The 12,965-nt window shown below is 45.4% G+C and overlaps 1 protein-coding gene and 1 long non-coding RNA gene across 10 annotated transcripts; one reads left to right on the top strand and one right to left on the bottom strand.

Moving 5' to 3' along the window:
* Window positions 1–214: 214 nt before the first annotated feature.
* LOC125544274 lies at window positions 215–3,932 on the top strand. Of its 9 annotated transcripts, XR_007299360.1 has the most exons (4): window positions 215–851; window positions 952–2,478; window positions 2,650–2,723; window positions 3,645–3,932. It is a non-coding gene; the product is annotated as an uncharacterized LOC125544274 (long non-coding RNA). The 9 variants fall into 9 exon arrangements; XR_007299361.1 differs by having other exon boundaries at window positions 952–1,369; window positions 2,167–3,932; XR_007299355.1 differs by having other exon boundaries at window positions 952–2,001; window positions 2,167–3,932.
* A 2,476-nt stretch (window positions 3,933–6,408) lies between these two features.
* LOC125548460 (phospholipase A1-II 2-like) lies at window positions 6,409–7,979 on the bottom strand. Its single transcript, XM_048712050.1, has 2 exons — window positions 7,236–7,979; window positions 6,409–7,151 (listed from the first exon to the last, which is right to left on the bottom strand). Exons 1-2 carry the CDS (start codon window positions 7,827–7,829, stop codon window positions 6,525–6,527), a joined length of 1,221 nt encoding a protein of 406 aa, XP_048568007.1. The 5' UTR covers window positions 7,830–7,979; the 3' UTR covers window positions 6,409–6,524.
* Between the last annotated feature and the right edge of the window lie 4,986 nt (window positions 7,980–12,965).

Below are 12,965 nucleotides of genomic sequence, written 5' to 3'. Positions count from 1 at the left end.
TTGCAATATTTATAATTTGAATAATTCGAAATATAAATCTTTACTCTTTATCTTTACGTACTAATCTTTACGTAGTAATAAACCAGCAATCTTGCAAAAAAGCCCCTCTAATTCTGAGAATTCAACCCGCAGTCCCTGTCTAAGTGGACCTGGAAAAACGCTTCATTTTTGCACAAAACACCCTATTGTTTGGATTATTCAACCCGTGGTCCGAGCAGATTTTTGTAAAGAGAAAAAAAGACCATAGGAGGAGCACGGGCTCGCCTCCTCTCCCTCTCGCCCAAGTCCTCGTCGCTGCCGCCGCCACCACCACCCACGCTGTGGCAATCTCCGGCGAGCTCCGGCGCCGCACAACACGCCCCAGAGCTCCCCACGGTCCGCGTCTCCCTCCCCTTCGGCCAGATTCTGCGCTCCCGACCTCTACCGCCCGGTCGCAACGCCACCCCTGTGGCTAGGGTTTGGGGCAGGGCTTCGCCGCCGCGTCTCCGGCGGCCCCGGGTTCGTCCCTCTTCCTACCTGGTCGGGATCCACCACCCCTACACCTCACCTTCGACGCCATGGGAGTTCCCCATCCACCATGGTCGTCGCCGTCAAGGGCTTCTTCACGAAGATGTGAAGGACGCCATGGACCTGCAGCTCCTTTTCTCCTCCACCACGGACGCCGCCTCACCCTTCCAAGCCGCCAGGCACCCTACAAACGGGTCGGCCCACAGCTCCTCTGCCATCTTGAGATGCACCTGGATCTGGGCGATTTCAGGGCCTTCATGGCTTTAGAATCGGCCTCTCGTTCGGGATCAGTTTGGATCTAGGACAAGCCAACCATGCTGCTGCGCCAAGCTCCTCTTGATATAGTACGCAGATACTCTGTTATAGTATTCAGATAAGCAAGACAGCTCTGCATTGCATCTTACATCAATTGAATTGAGGGATTGATAATTGGTTTTGTGGCAGGTTTACATGAATGCTATCCGGGAGAAGGCAAATATCAGGAGCAAATAAAATCAATCCCGGTACAAATAAAAACACTCCCTGCAATCTATCATTTTTTTGAGGAATTAGCCACATTAGAGTAGTTGATACATTGGATGAGTATTCAGAAGGTGCAGTCAATTTGTCCTTTGGCATCTAGCCCTCCTGTTGGTATAATAATGCAAATTGCCTTTTTTTTAAAAAAATTGGTCCTTCATTTCTTTTCTTCGAGTTATCTGTGTATCTTTTAAGCTTTTGCTAGGCGAGGAAAGGTGGACCAAGTAGTCTAGCAGAACCAATTGCATTTTTGGGGTATTGGCTTCAGATTGGAGTGGGAAGGTATAGATATGTGTTCTTTCCACAAGAAGAACAATGAATACTACTACAATTTTCTAGCATGGTTTGTTCTCAGCCACCTGAGTTTTATAATCCTTCTAAAACAGTCACTTCCTTTCATATGAATGCACTTTTAGCAGATGATATTCTGACTGGTCTGCTATATTTTGTTCATGAAGACATTCATGTTTACTCCCTGTTCAATTCAAGTCTGAAAGATTCATATTTGGGTAGACAGGTTTCACTGATTGAAAATATTTGAGATGCTCTTTTTGATGTATGGCAATATGCTATCTCAAATATGGTAGACGAGGAATACGGGCTCTTTTGAAGATAAATAAACTAGATAAAAAAGAATTGAAATAGCCAAGCAAGTTTCATCGCATGTTAATTATATGGTCTGCTGTACTGAACCTTTTTCTGCAATTTTCTTATTTGTTCTGCTTGAAAAAGCTAACACTGATCTTTTGCTACGTTTTGTGTTAATGAGTAAATGTTTTGTACAGAAAATCAGTGCTAGAGATTAGAATTGCCTCATATATAATACTCCATCTGTCTCATTATATAAGACATTTTTTCACGAGGTAGTACCAAATATGCCTTTATGTGCTTTCTTCAACAAGTCAAATGTGTGACTGACCTCCACCCACCTCCCCATTCGCAACAAGCACCAGGACGTGACTTCGGTTCTGCCAAGTAGGTTTTAATAAACAAATCCTTCCTAAATTATGAGTTGTTTTCTTACTGAGCAAACAGAATGCCCAACATTCCAATTTGTGATGTTAAGGCTAACAAGATGCATATATCATATTTAACATACTATCTGCACTCTTCCTAATTTAGTTTTTTTTGCTTGTCCAGAAAGAATAAATTGGTGTTCGATTTGACTACAACCCTACGATGTTTGCTCTGAAAGGCATGTACTTTAAAAAAAGACATGATGTGCATTTGCATAGTTTGACAAATTCCGATCAATGAACTGTATTTTGTTTTCTGTTTTCATTGTAACATCAACCTTACGTGGTTATTCTTATCAATGTTTGAACTGAAGTTATACAATAGAGGGCATGTACTTGATTGTTTTAGTGTCAATATATTCAGAAGACATGGATCCATCACGGAAGGAGTAGAGGAAGACCATGGAAAGGAGGAGTTACTAGGAGCAGAATACTGGTGAGTTAACCTCGGTTTTCAGAATTGAAGCTTCACTCAGGTGAAGTGGTTCCTTTGGACATTGATATCTGCTGCATAATATATGTAGATAAAGGAAAATTGAATTAAGAACTCAATCGGAGCAGAGACCATGAGTTGTGGACCATATAATGTTGTCTGCTTCACTTTCAGATTCTGTTGGGAAAATTTGCAGAACCGGATAATGTCTCAACACTGACTAGAAGAAAGGAAGCCACATATAGCTGGTTCGGCCAGCCAACTAATCCATGAAATTTACCTTCTTTTTCTTTCCTTTTTAATGCTCATCACATTTTTATATATGTGCACCATAGTTAAAGTTTGCAAATATTATTGCGCAAAAGCAGTCTGTTCCTTGCACCTGTTTTGCAAGCTGGATTATTCAAAGAATATATACAAAGATGGGAAAAGGCAGTCGTGTCACATTAATGTGGGGAGGGCAATATTGGGTAGAGATTCTTGCATCTGCACGTTAAGTTTGTGGCAATCGTGAATTGCTTTATTTTCCTGCCATTCGTATTTCTTGTGTGAATAACATCAAGATGGTTTTGAGCCTGGAAACTTCAAGCGTGTCATAAGGCAGGAAACAAATCTGTAGAGAAGTATAGGTGATGTGCTAGAAAACATGGCCGTGCCACTGATTTTTCAGCTGGTCGTGCTTCATCTGTATGATGTTTTTGTTGATTACCAGCTTATGTAGGTTGCTTAGAAGCGAGGCCTTCCCATAGTTGACGAAGATATGTGTAACCAGTGAAGAATATTAGGATGGGAATTTTACCTATTCTGTGGACTAGCTACAGTTCTTGGTGCCTTATAAATGATAAAGAGAGGTCTTTCTGACTAAATAATAATTTCCATTAGTTACTACTTTTCAGTTTTAGATTCCATTGTAATGTTGCTGATGATGTCAACACTGGTTTGACTTCTCATATATACGATCTCTAATTATTTCAGAAGATAATCAATCTGTTCATATCATACTACTTCCCATTATAACTTTCCCTGTGTATACTTTGGTAGTAGTGTGCTTTATTATTAGGCCCCGTAAAGATATGGAGTAAATTCTGCACCGCTGTGACCTTTACCTTTGTTAGTTTCTTGGTCGTCTTTCTAGATATACAATTGTTTACCAAATCGCGGCTTTGCAGGGAGGAGGTGTTGTCGCCAGCCTCACCTTGATGTGCGGCACTTGCGCCTCTCTGCTTCATATGGACATAGGCACCAAACTAGAACATTTCCATGTTGTTATTTGGTGTTTAGAAAGTGTTTATCTGTAAGCTACATTAATACACTATAGTAGTCCCACAACGTTTTGCATATGAATAGTTGTAGAAGAAACATGATAACAGGTTTCTTTTGTTGCTAACGTGTAGAGTTACTGTACAAATGCATTTTTTGCTACAGATTTACGGGTCATTATTTAGCTATTTCGGTTCCTCCTTATGAATCAAAAGAGTTCTTTTTAGTGACATGCAACTTTCTCCTTGATGAGTAATGATCTGGTTATCTTGATAAAGACTGCTAATTCAGGTTATTTTGTATGAATAATTTCTATCAATTATAATTAATATTGTTTTGTTGCTTGTGGTAAGTCCCCCACTTTGTAATGATCAATATATATGCCCGTACTTCAAGAATTTGTTGTTATCAGTGCTACATTTGGTCTGCTGATATGCCATGAATTTTTTTTTTTCCATTTTTCATTTGATGCATGGAAGCAGTTTATCTATTTGGATGATTAATAGTTTGACAATTACCACAGAAATCTATGTGCCACGATGTTTAGAATAGCAAGTTTTCTAATTAAACAAATGACGGCAAGCTAAACATTCAGCCTGAAACCACACGAAAGCTAATATAGAATCTCATTCTGCAAAGCTACCTCCCGGTGGCCAATAACAACCGCACTGCAAGCACCGAAGCGAATATCTCGGTGCCTTTGGGGCATCACATCTACTCCCTCCGTTCCTAAATATTTATTTCTATTCAAATGACTACTACGTACGGATGTGTAGACATATTTTAGAGTATAGATTCACTCATTTTGCTCCGTATGTAGTCACTTGTTGAAATGCCTAGAAAGACAAGTATTTATGAACGGAGGTATGTTGCTAATAATTTTTGAAGTTGTTGGCACGGTTTGGCCAGTTAGGCCTTGGGACCGGCTGCACTATTATTGCTGTTGTTGCGCTCACTGGGCCAGCCCACTGAGCATTGCCGAACAGATCTCATTTTTCAAATAAGAAAAAGGAAGAGAAAAATAATATCCCCTCAAATATTTTCTGATTGAGCTAAAAGTTTCCAAACAATATGTTTCTAGACTAAGTTAAATAAATCATAAAATCTTTGTGGATTCGAAAAATGTTCGCAATTCTGAAAAAAAATGTTTGAGAAATCAAAAAATGTTCACGAGTTTTCAAAAAGTTCCTGTATTAAAAATGTTAAGCAAATTGAACAAATGTTCACAAAATATTATTGGTGAAGCAGCAAGTATGGTCATGGCCTTTAGAGATTATGATTTTTTTTCTCCCGTTGCAACGCATGGGCCTTTTTGCTAGCATGGGCCTTTTTGCTAATAATAGTAAAAAAGTGAAGAAGAGAAACGAAGAAATCACAAAGAAAAAATATGCATGACATAAACGTGAATCAGCATGATGCACCCACGTGGTTACTAGATCGGCCCAGCTGCAACTCCCTGCAGGCCACGTAGCCAGGAGTCGCTGTAGGTGGCACATAGCCATGCCGAAAAACTAGTGCTATTGTTAAAATAGCCATGCCGAAAAACTAGTGCTATTGTTAAATTTTTTTTGAGAAGAAGTGCTATTGTTCAATTGGGGGAATTCAAAACACATTCTAAGCGGGCCACATGGGTCGGGCCTTTCACCTCATTTTTTCCAGTAGGCTTCTACCATAGTCTCATTGAAAAAGAAACTTAAGCCCGTTAAAAAAAGGGAGGCCTGCTATGCGTCGGCCGACGAATATTTTTAAAAGATCCGTTGGCCTGCAAGCCGTAAGATCCAATGCATCTAACGACCAAGAAGAGTCCTCATCTTCTACAACATAGGTCTTGTTGTAAAAATCTTTGCAATAAAGGTCTTGTTGCATATTCTTTTGCAACAGCAGTCTCGTAGCGGATTTTTTTCAACAAAGATTATGTTACAAAAGCGTCAGCGCGCCTGCATTGATGTATCATTGTATTCCTGCAACATTGTTGGTGTTACTGCAACAGTGATGATGTTGCGGTCCTGCCCGAGCTCCACATCACCGACCGCTTGCAGGAGCCAACAATTGTGTGTCTCCTAACTGGCCATGGCGGCAATATGCCAACACCGCCAGGTGAGCACTGGCCAAGATTGCAGCACCGGTGCCCGGCATTGCCAGGGGAAGGAAGTTGCTGGTGCATCTCCAATTGCAGTATCAGCATCTCCGTCGGCCATGGTGGCATCACCATAAGTGAATCCTATCCGAATAGGAGAGGCGAAGGAGAGAGGTGGAGTAGGAAAGGGATTGGAATGGTGAGGACGGTTTGCAACAAAAGCACCCAAGGAGCGGCTTGCTTGCAGCGGCAGTAGTAGGGGCAGTGTGTCCTCGAAGCTGGACGAGAGATTGATTCCGGAGATGCCTAATTGCCTATAGGAAAAGAGGAAGACGATGGCTGCCTGGAGGATCAGATTTGTGTGGATGGTGGTTAGACACGTGGGACACTCCAGTAAGCACGATAAAAATTGGATCGAACGGTGATGGACTCAGCGGAGCAACGAGTTGATCAGCCGGTTGATTTCTATCATTTCCCCCTTATGTGTTTTTAACGTATCTAGCTTTCAGTTTCAATGAAGTAAAACTGCCAGTGCCACAGCTAGATGACTAGAGAGCGAGAAATGAAATTGGCTAAGTACTAAAAAAATCAAGTGATAAAGAAAAAGAGCACACGTTATCATATCACGATCCTCAAGGTAGCAACAGAGATGCCATGGCATGGAGCGGCAAAACAGCATCCAACGTCCAAATCATGCCTTTCCCCTAACCTCCTACAAGCTGTCACCGCCATCTCCGTAGTCTGATTCATGATCCTCCAAGACCCACCTCCCGTCAGGCCCCTTCACCATGTTCTTGTTGTGGTGCACCTTCCAGCCCACCGGCACGGGGTGCTCGTCGGTGAGGCAGTCATCGAACTTGTTCACCAGCGCGATGTCCCGGTCGACCACCAGCTCGAACTCCCCGTGCTCCCCCTGCCACCCGGCGACGCCGTGCAGGTGGCACTCGAGGTCGTGCGACTGCGACTCGTTGCCGTGGGGCTTCAGGAACGGCGAGCGGCGCGTGTCGATCAGCAGCTCCACGCCGACGTCGGCGTAGCCCACGGGTGGGTACAGCGGGATGCGGTCCGGCCGGTTCCGGACACGGAGCATCCGGAGACCTGGGAGGCGGTGGAAGATGTCACGGAAGTCGTGGTCGCCGGTGCGAGGGCTGCCGAAGACGACGGCGGTGACCGGCGCCCGGCTCCCGGCCGTGCAGAGGGCGGACTTGTTGTAGTAATTTGCGGCAATGTCGACGGCGTTGAGCGTGGCCAGAGTGGCGCCCAGGCTGTGGCCGACCACAGTGATGCTGGTCTGCTCGTCCTTGTATTTGTCCATCAGCCTTGCAATCTCTGTCAATACCTGCTCAGCCAGTTTACTACGGTACTGGACTGCGGATATATACGTACGTACTTGTCGAGAAAGAAGCTGAGCACGCACACGTACCTGCATCCTGGCGCTCTGCTTGCTCAGCTCCGAGCCTTCGTCGGCGGAGGTGTACAGCGACAGGTACCCGCGGTGCACCGACGGTTCGGACCCGTCGGCGCCCTCCGCCCCGAGGATCCCGGCCGCCGAGGCGAAGGCGAGCTTGAGGTCGGCCACCCACTCCAGCGCCCGCTGCGTGCCGCGCCACGCCACGACGATATCCCGGCGCCCGAGCGCGGCCGCGCCCTCATCCGTGGCCACGGCCACGTACCCCATCCAGTTGCACTCCCTTGCGCGCCCGTTCCGGCACAGCGGCCGGAGCAGCACCTTGCCGTGCACGTCGGCGCTGGCCGTGGCGTAGATGTACCGGGTCACCGCGTACCAGCCCGGGTGGGACACCTCCACGCGCCGGAAGAGGTCGGCTCGCCGGTACCGGCACATGCCGGCGTTCGGGGACCGACGCTCGGCGATGAACGCCTCGTACGTCGCCATGATCATCTCGCCGTAGTTGATGAGGCAGCGCCGGAGGTCGACGTCGAGCGGGTCCAGCAGGCTATCCCAGTGGTCGCTGCCGTGCAGCTCCCTCCACCGCTCAGCCATGTCGCCGGAGAACATCGCCAGGGCGTGCTGACCTTTGTGCGTGGTCGATCTGAACCGTAGACTCTACTCTGGTTCGGCCTCGTGCGGTTGTGTTGTGCCTCCGTCGTGCCAACCTGTTTGTTTTAGTAGTTGACCTGGTAAGGTACAAGTGGAGGGCACATGCTACATGACAGACTGACCTCCTTTGATTCATAGGAAGGAAAACTGAAGAAAACACATAGGAATAAGAAGTTTTCCTATGATGACATTGTTTAAGCCTTTGGTTCAAAGGAATGTATATAGCAAAGGAAAAAATGAAGGAAATTTTCTTTTGGTCCGTTCCAGAGAAAAACACAGAAATTTTACAATCTACTTAGACCTTTTTCTTTTCAAAACTATACGCGCGAAGAACGAGACGAATCCTTGATAGCACAATAACATGCTAATTATACCTTTTCATGTGATTTGTCTTTGATTTGACTCTGTTTATTAGGACTGCTGGTTTTCCTGTTCCTCTAACCCAAACACTCAAGCCTATAAAATTCCTACATTTTTTCAAAGGGGGAGAGGGGGGGGGGTGTTGGGGAACGAAGTATTTCAAAAAAAATCGTACGATCACGCAAGATCTATCTAGGGATGCATATCAACGAGAGGAGAGAGTGTGTCCACGTACCCTCGTAAACCGAAAGCGGGAGCGTTAAGTAACACGGTTGATGTAGTCGAACGTCTTCGCGATCCAACCGATCAAGTACCGAACGCACGGCACCGCCGCGTTCTGCACACGTTCAGCTCCATGACGTCTCTCGAACTCTAGATCCAGCTGAGGCCGAGGGAGGGTTTCGTCAGCACGACGGCATGTTGACGGTGATGATGAAGTTACCGACGCAGGGCTTCGCCTAAGCACTACAACAATATGATCGAGGTGGAAGTCTGTGGAGGAAGGCACCGCACACGGCTAAGATCAACTTGTGTGTCTATGGGGTGCCCCCTCCCCCATATATAAAGGAGTGGAGGAGGGGGGGGGCGGCCTCCTAGGGCGCGCCCCAAGGGGGGAAACCTACTCCTAGGGGAAGGAAGGGAAGAGGGAGAGAAGGAAAGGGCCCCCGCCCCAAACCCTACCCCAATTCGGATTGGGCCTAGGGGGGCGCACCACACCTGGCCGCCTCCTCCTCTCTTCCACTATGGTCCATCAAGGCCTATTAACTTTCCGGGAGGTTCCGGTAACCCCCCGGTACTCCGGTAAATACCCGAACTAATCCAAAACCTTTCCGGTGTCCAAACATAACCTTTCAATATATCAATCTTCATCTCTCAACCATTTTGAGACTCCTCGTCATGTCCGTGATCACATCCGGGACTCCGAACTACCTTCGGTACATCAAAACACATAAACTCATAATATCGGTCGTCATCGAACGTTAAGCGTGAGGACCCTACGGGTTCGAGAACTATGTAGACATGACCGAGACTCATCTCCGGTCAATAACCAATAGCGGAACCTAGATGATCATATTGGTTCCTACATATTCTACGAAGATCTTTATCGGTCAAACCGCATAACTACATACGTTGTTCCTTTTGTCATCGGTATGTTACTTGCCCGAGATTCGATCGTCGGTATCATCATACCTAGTTCAATCTCATTATTGGCAAGTCTCTTTACTCGTTCCGTAATGCATCATTCCGCAACTAACTCATTAGTCACATTGCTTGCAAGGCCTATAGTGATGTGCATTACCGAGAGGGCCCAGAGATACCTCTCCGACAATCGGAGTGAAAAATCCTAATCTCGATCTATGCCAAGTCAACAAACACCATCGAAGACACCTGTAGAGCATCTTTATAATCACCCAGTTACGTTGTGACGTTTGATAGCACACTAAGTGTTCCTCCGGTATTCGGGATTTGCATAATCTCATAGTCATATGAACATGTATAAGTTATGAAGAAAGCAATAGCAATAAACTAAACGATCATAGTGCTAAGCTAGCGGATGGGTCAAGTCAATCACATCATTCTCTAATGATGTGATCCCGTTGATCAAATGACAACTCATGTCTATGGCTAGGAAAATTAACCATCTTTGATTAACGAGCTAGTCAAGTAGAGGCATACTAGTGACACTCTGTTTGTCTATGTATGCACACATGTACTAAGTTTCCGGTTAATACAATTCTAGCATGAATAATAAACTTTTATCATGATACAAGGAAATATAAATAACAACTTTATTATTGCCTCTAGGGCATATTTCCTTCAGTCTCTCACTTGCACTAGAGTCAATAATCTAGATTACATTGTAATGATTCTAACACCCATGGAGTCTTGGTGCTGATCATGTTTTGCTCGTGAGAGAGGCTTAGTCAACGGGTCTGCAACATTCAGATCCGTATGTATCTTACAAATCTCTATGTCTCCCTCCTTGACTTGATCGCGGATGGAATCGAAGCGTCTCTTGATGTGCTTGGTTCTCTTGTGAAATCTGGATTCCTTTGCCAAGGCAATTGCACCAGTATTGTCACAAAAGATTTTTATTGGATCCGATGCACTAGGTATAACACCTAGATCGGATATGAACTCCTTTATCCAGACTCCTTCATTTGCTGCTTCCGAAGCAGCTATGTATTCCGCTTAACACGTAGATCCCGCCACGACGCTTTGCTTAGACTGCACCAACTGACAGCTCCACCATTCAATAAAAATACGTATCCGGATTGTGACTTAGAGTCATCCAGATTAGTGTCAAAGCTTGCATCAACGTAACCGTTTACGACGAACTCTTTGTCACCTCCATAAACGAGAAACATATCCTTAGTCCTTTTCAGGTATTTCAGGATATTCTTGACCGCTGTCCAGTGATCCACTCCAGGATTACTTTGGTACCTCCCTGCTAAACTAATAGCAAGACACACATCAGGTCTGGTACACAACATTGCATACATGGTAGAACCTATGGCTGAGGCATAGGGAATGACTTTCATTTTCTCTCTATCTTCTGCAGTGGTCGGGCATTGAGTCTAACTCAACTTCACACCTTGTAACACAAGCAAGAACCCTTTCTTTGCTTGATCCATTTTGAACTTCTTCAAAACTTTATCAAGGTATGTGCTTTGTGAAAATCCAATTAAGCGTCTTGATCTATCTCTATAGATCTTGATGCCCAATATATAAGCAGCTTCACCTAGGTCTCTCATTGAAAACTTCTTATTCAAGTATCCTTTTATGCTATTCAAAAATTCAGTATCATTTCCAATCAACAATATGTCATCCACATATAATATTAGAAATGTTACAGAGCTCCCACTCACTTTCTTGTAAATACAGGCTTCTCCAAAAGTCTGTATAAAACCATATGCTTTGATCACACTATCAAAGCGTATATTCCAACTCCGAGATGCTTGCACCAGTTCATAAATGGATCTCTGGAGCTTACACACTTTGTTAGCACCTTTTGGATCGACAAAACCTTCTGGTTGCATCATATACAACTCTTCTTTAAGATATCCATTAAGGAATGCAGTTTTGACATCCATTTGCCAAATTCCATAATAATAAAATGCGGCAATTGCTAACATGATTCGGACGGAATTAAGCATCGCTACGGGTGAGAAGGTCTCATCGTAGTCAACTCCTTGAACTTGTCGAAAACCTTTCGCAACAAGTCAAGCTTTGTAGACAGTAAAATTACTGTCAGCTGCAATCTTCTTCTTGAAGATCCATTTATTCTCTATGGCTTGCCGATCATCGGGAAAGTCAACCAAAGTCCACACTTTTTTCTCATACATGGATCCCATCTCAGATTTCGTGGCCTCAAGCCATTTTGCGGAATCTGGGCTCATCATTGCTTCCTCATAGTTCGTAGGTTCGTCGTGGTCAAGTAACATGACCTCCAGAACAGGATTACCGTACCACTCTGGTGCGGATCTTGCTCTGGTTGACCTACGAGGTTCAGTTGTAACTTGATCAGAAGTTTCATGATCATCATCATTAGCTTCCTCACTAACTGGTGTAGGAATCACTGGAACTGATTTCCGTGATGAACTACTTTCCAATAAGGGAGCAGGTACAATTACCTCATCAAGTTCTACTTTCCTCCCACTCACTTCTTTCGAGAGAAACTCCTTCTCTAGAAAGGATCCATTCTTAGCAACAAATATCTTGCCTTCGGATCTGTGATAGAAGGTGTACCCAACAGTCTCCTTTGGGTATCCTATGAAGACACATTTCTCCGATTTGGGTTCGAGCTTATCAGGTTGAATCTTTTTCACATAAGCCTCGTAGCCCCAAACTTTAAGAAAGGACAACTTGGGTTTCTTGCCAAACCACAGTTCATATGGTGTCGTCTCAGTGGATTTCGATGGCACCCTATTTAACGTGAATGCAGCCGTCTCTAAAGCTGTAACACCCCGGATGTAACTTTCCCTATTTGTACTCCAACTCTTGCCGTTTCCGGCGTTAAGTTATATTTATTTCTTGGGTTCGGGTCTTTGTCTCCGTGTGTTGTTGTCTTTGTCATGCATCTCATATCATGTCATCATGTGCATTGCATTTGCATACGTGTTCATCTCATGCATTCGAGCATTTTCCCCGTTGTCCGTTTTGCATTCCGGCGCTTCGTTCTCCTCTGGCGGTCATTTCTAGCTTTCTTTCGTGTGTGGGGATTAAACATTTCCGGATTGGACCGAGGCTTGTCATGCGGCCTTGGTTTACTACCGGTAGACCGCCTGTCAAGTTCCGTATCATTTGGACTTCGTTTGATACTCCAACGGTTAACCGAGGGACCGAAAAGGCCTCGTGTGTGTTGCAGCCCAACATCCCTCCATTTTGGCCCAAAACCCACCAAACTCTGCTCCATCACCTAGAGCGTTCGATCAAGACCGCGTGGCCGAAAACCGCACCTCATTTGGACTCTCCTAGCTCCACTTATGCCTATAAATAGTCCCCCTCCATTTTCGGATCTCCCCCTCTCCGAAACCCTAGTCTAAAAAAAAGGGATCCCGCCGCCGCCGGACGTGTCCGCCCCCGGCCGGACAGCGTCAGCCGCCGCCTTCGACCAACCGGGGTGCGCCACGTGGCCTCCGCCACCTACCGCCGCCGCCGGCCCGGGAGGCCCAGGAGGGGCCCCCGCGAGCCCATCTCCGCCGCCGCCTGCCTCAAGCCGCGCCCCTCGCC

This window comes from Triticum urartu, chromosome 3, assembly GCF_003073215.2.
Source record: "Triticum urartu cultivar G1812 chromosome 3, Tu2.1, whole genome shotgun sequence".
Lineage (NCBI taxonomy): Eukaryota > Viridiplantae > Streptophyta > Magnoliopsida > Poales > Poaceae > Triticum > Triticum urartu.
This window is presented reverse-complemented; position numbering and strand designations above follow the sequence as displayed.

What these genes read in the sequence shown, in the direction of transcription:
- LOC125548460 (XM_048712050.1), bottom strand. Translation starts at nt 7,829, where the DNA reads ATGTTCTCCGGCGACATGGCTGAGCGGTGGAGGGAGCTGCACGGCAGC. An exon ending in AGCAGAGCGCCAGGATGCAG is followed by an intron (nt 7,152 to 7,235) that starts GTACGTGTGCGT and finishes CTGGCTGAGCAG; the next exon opens with GTATTGACAGAGATTGCAAG.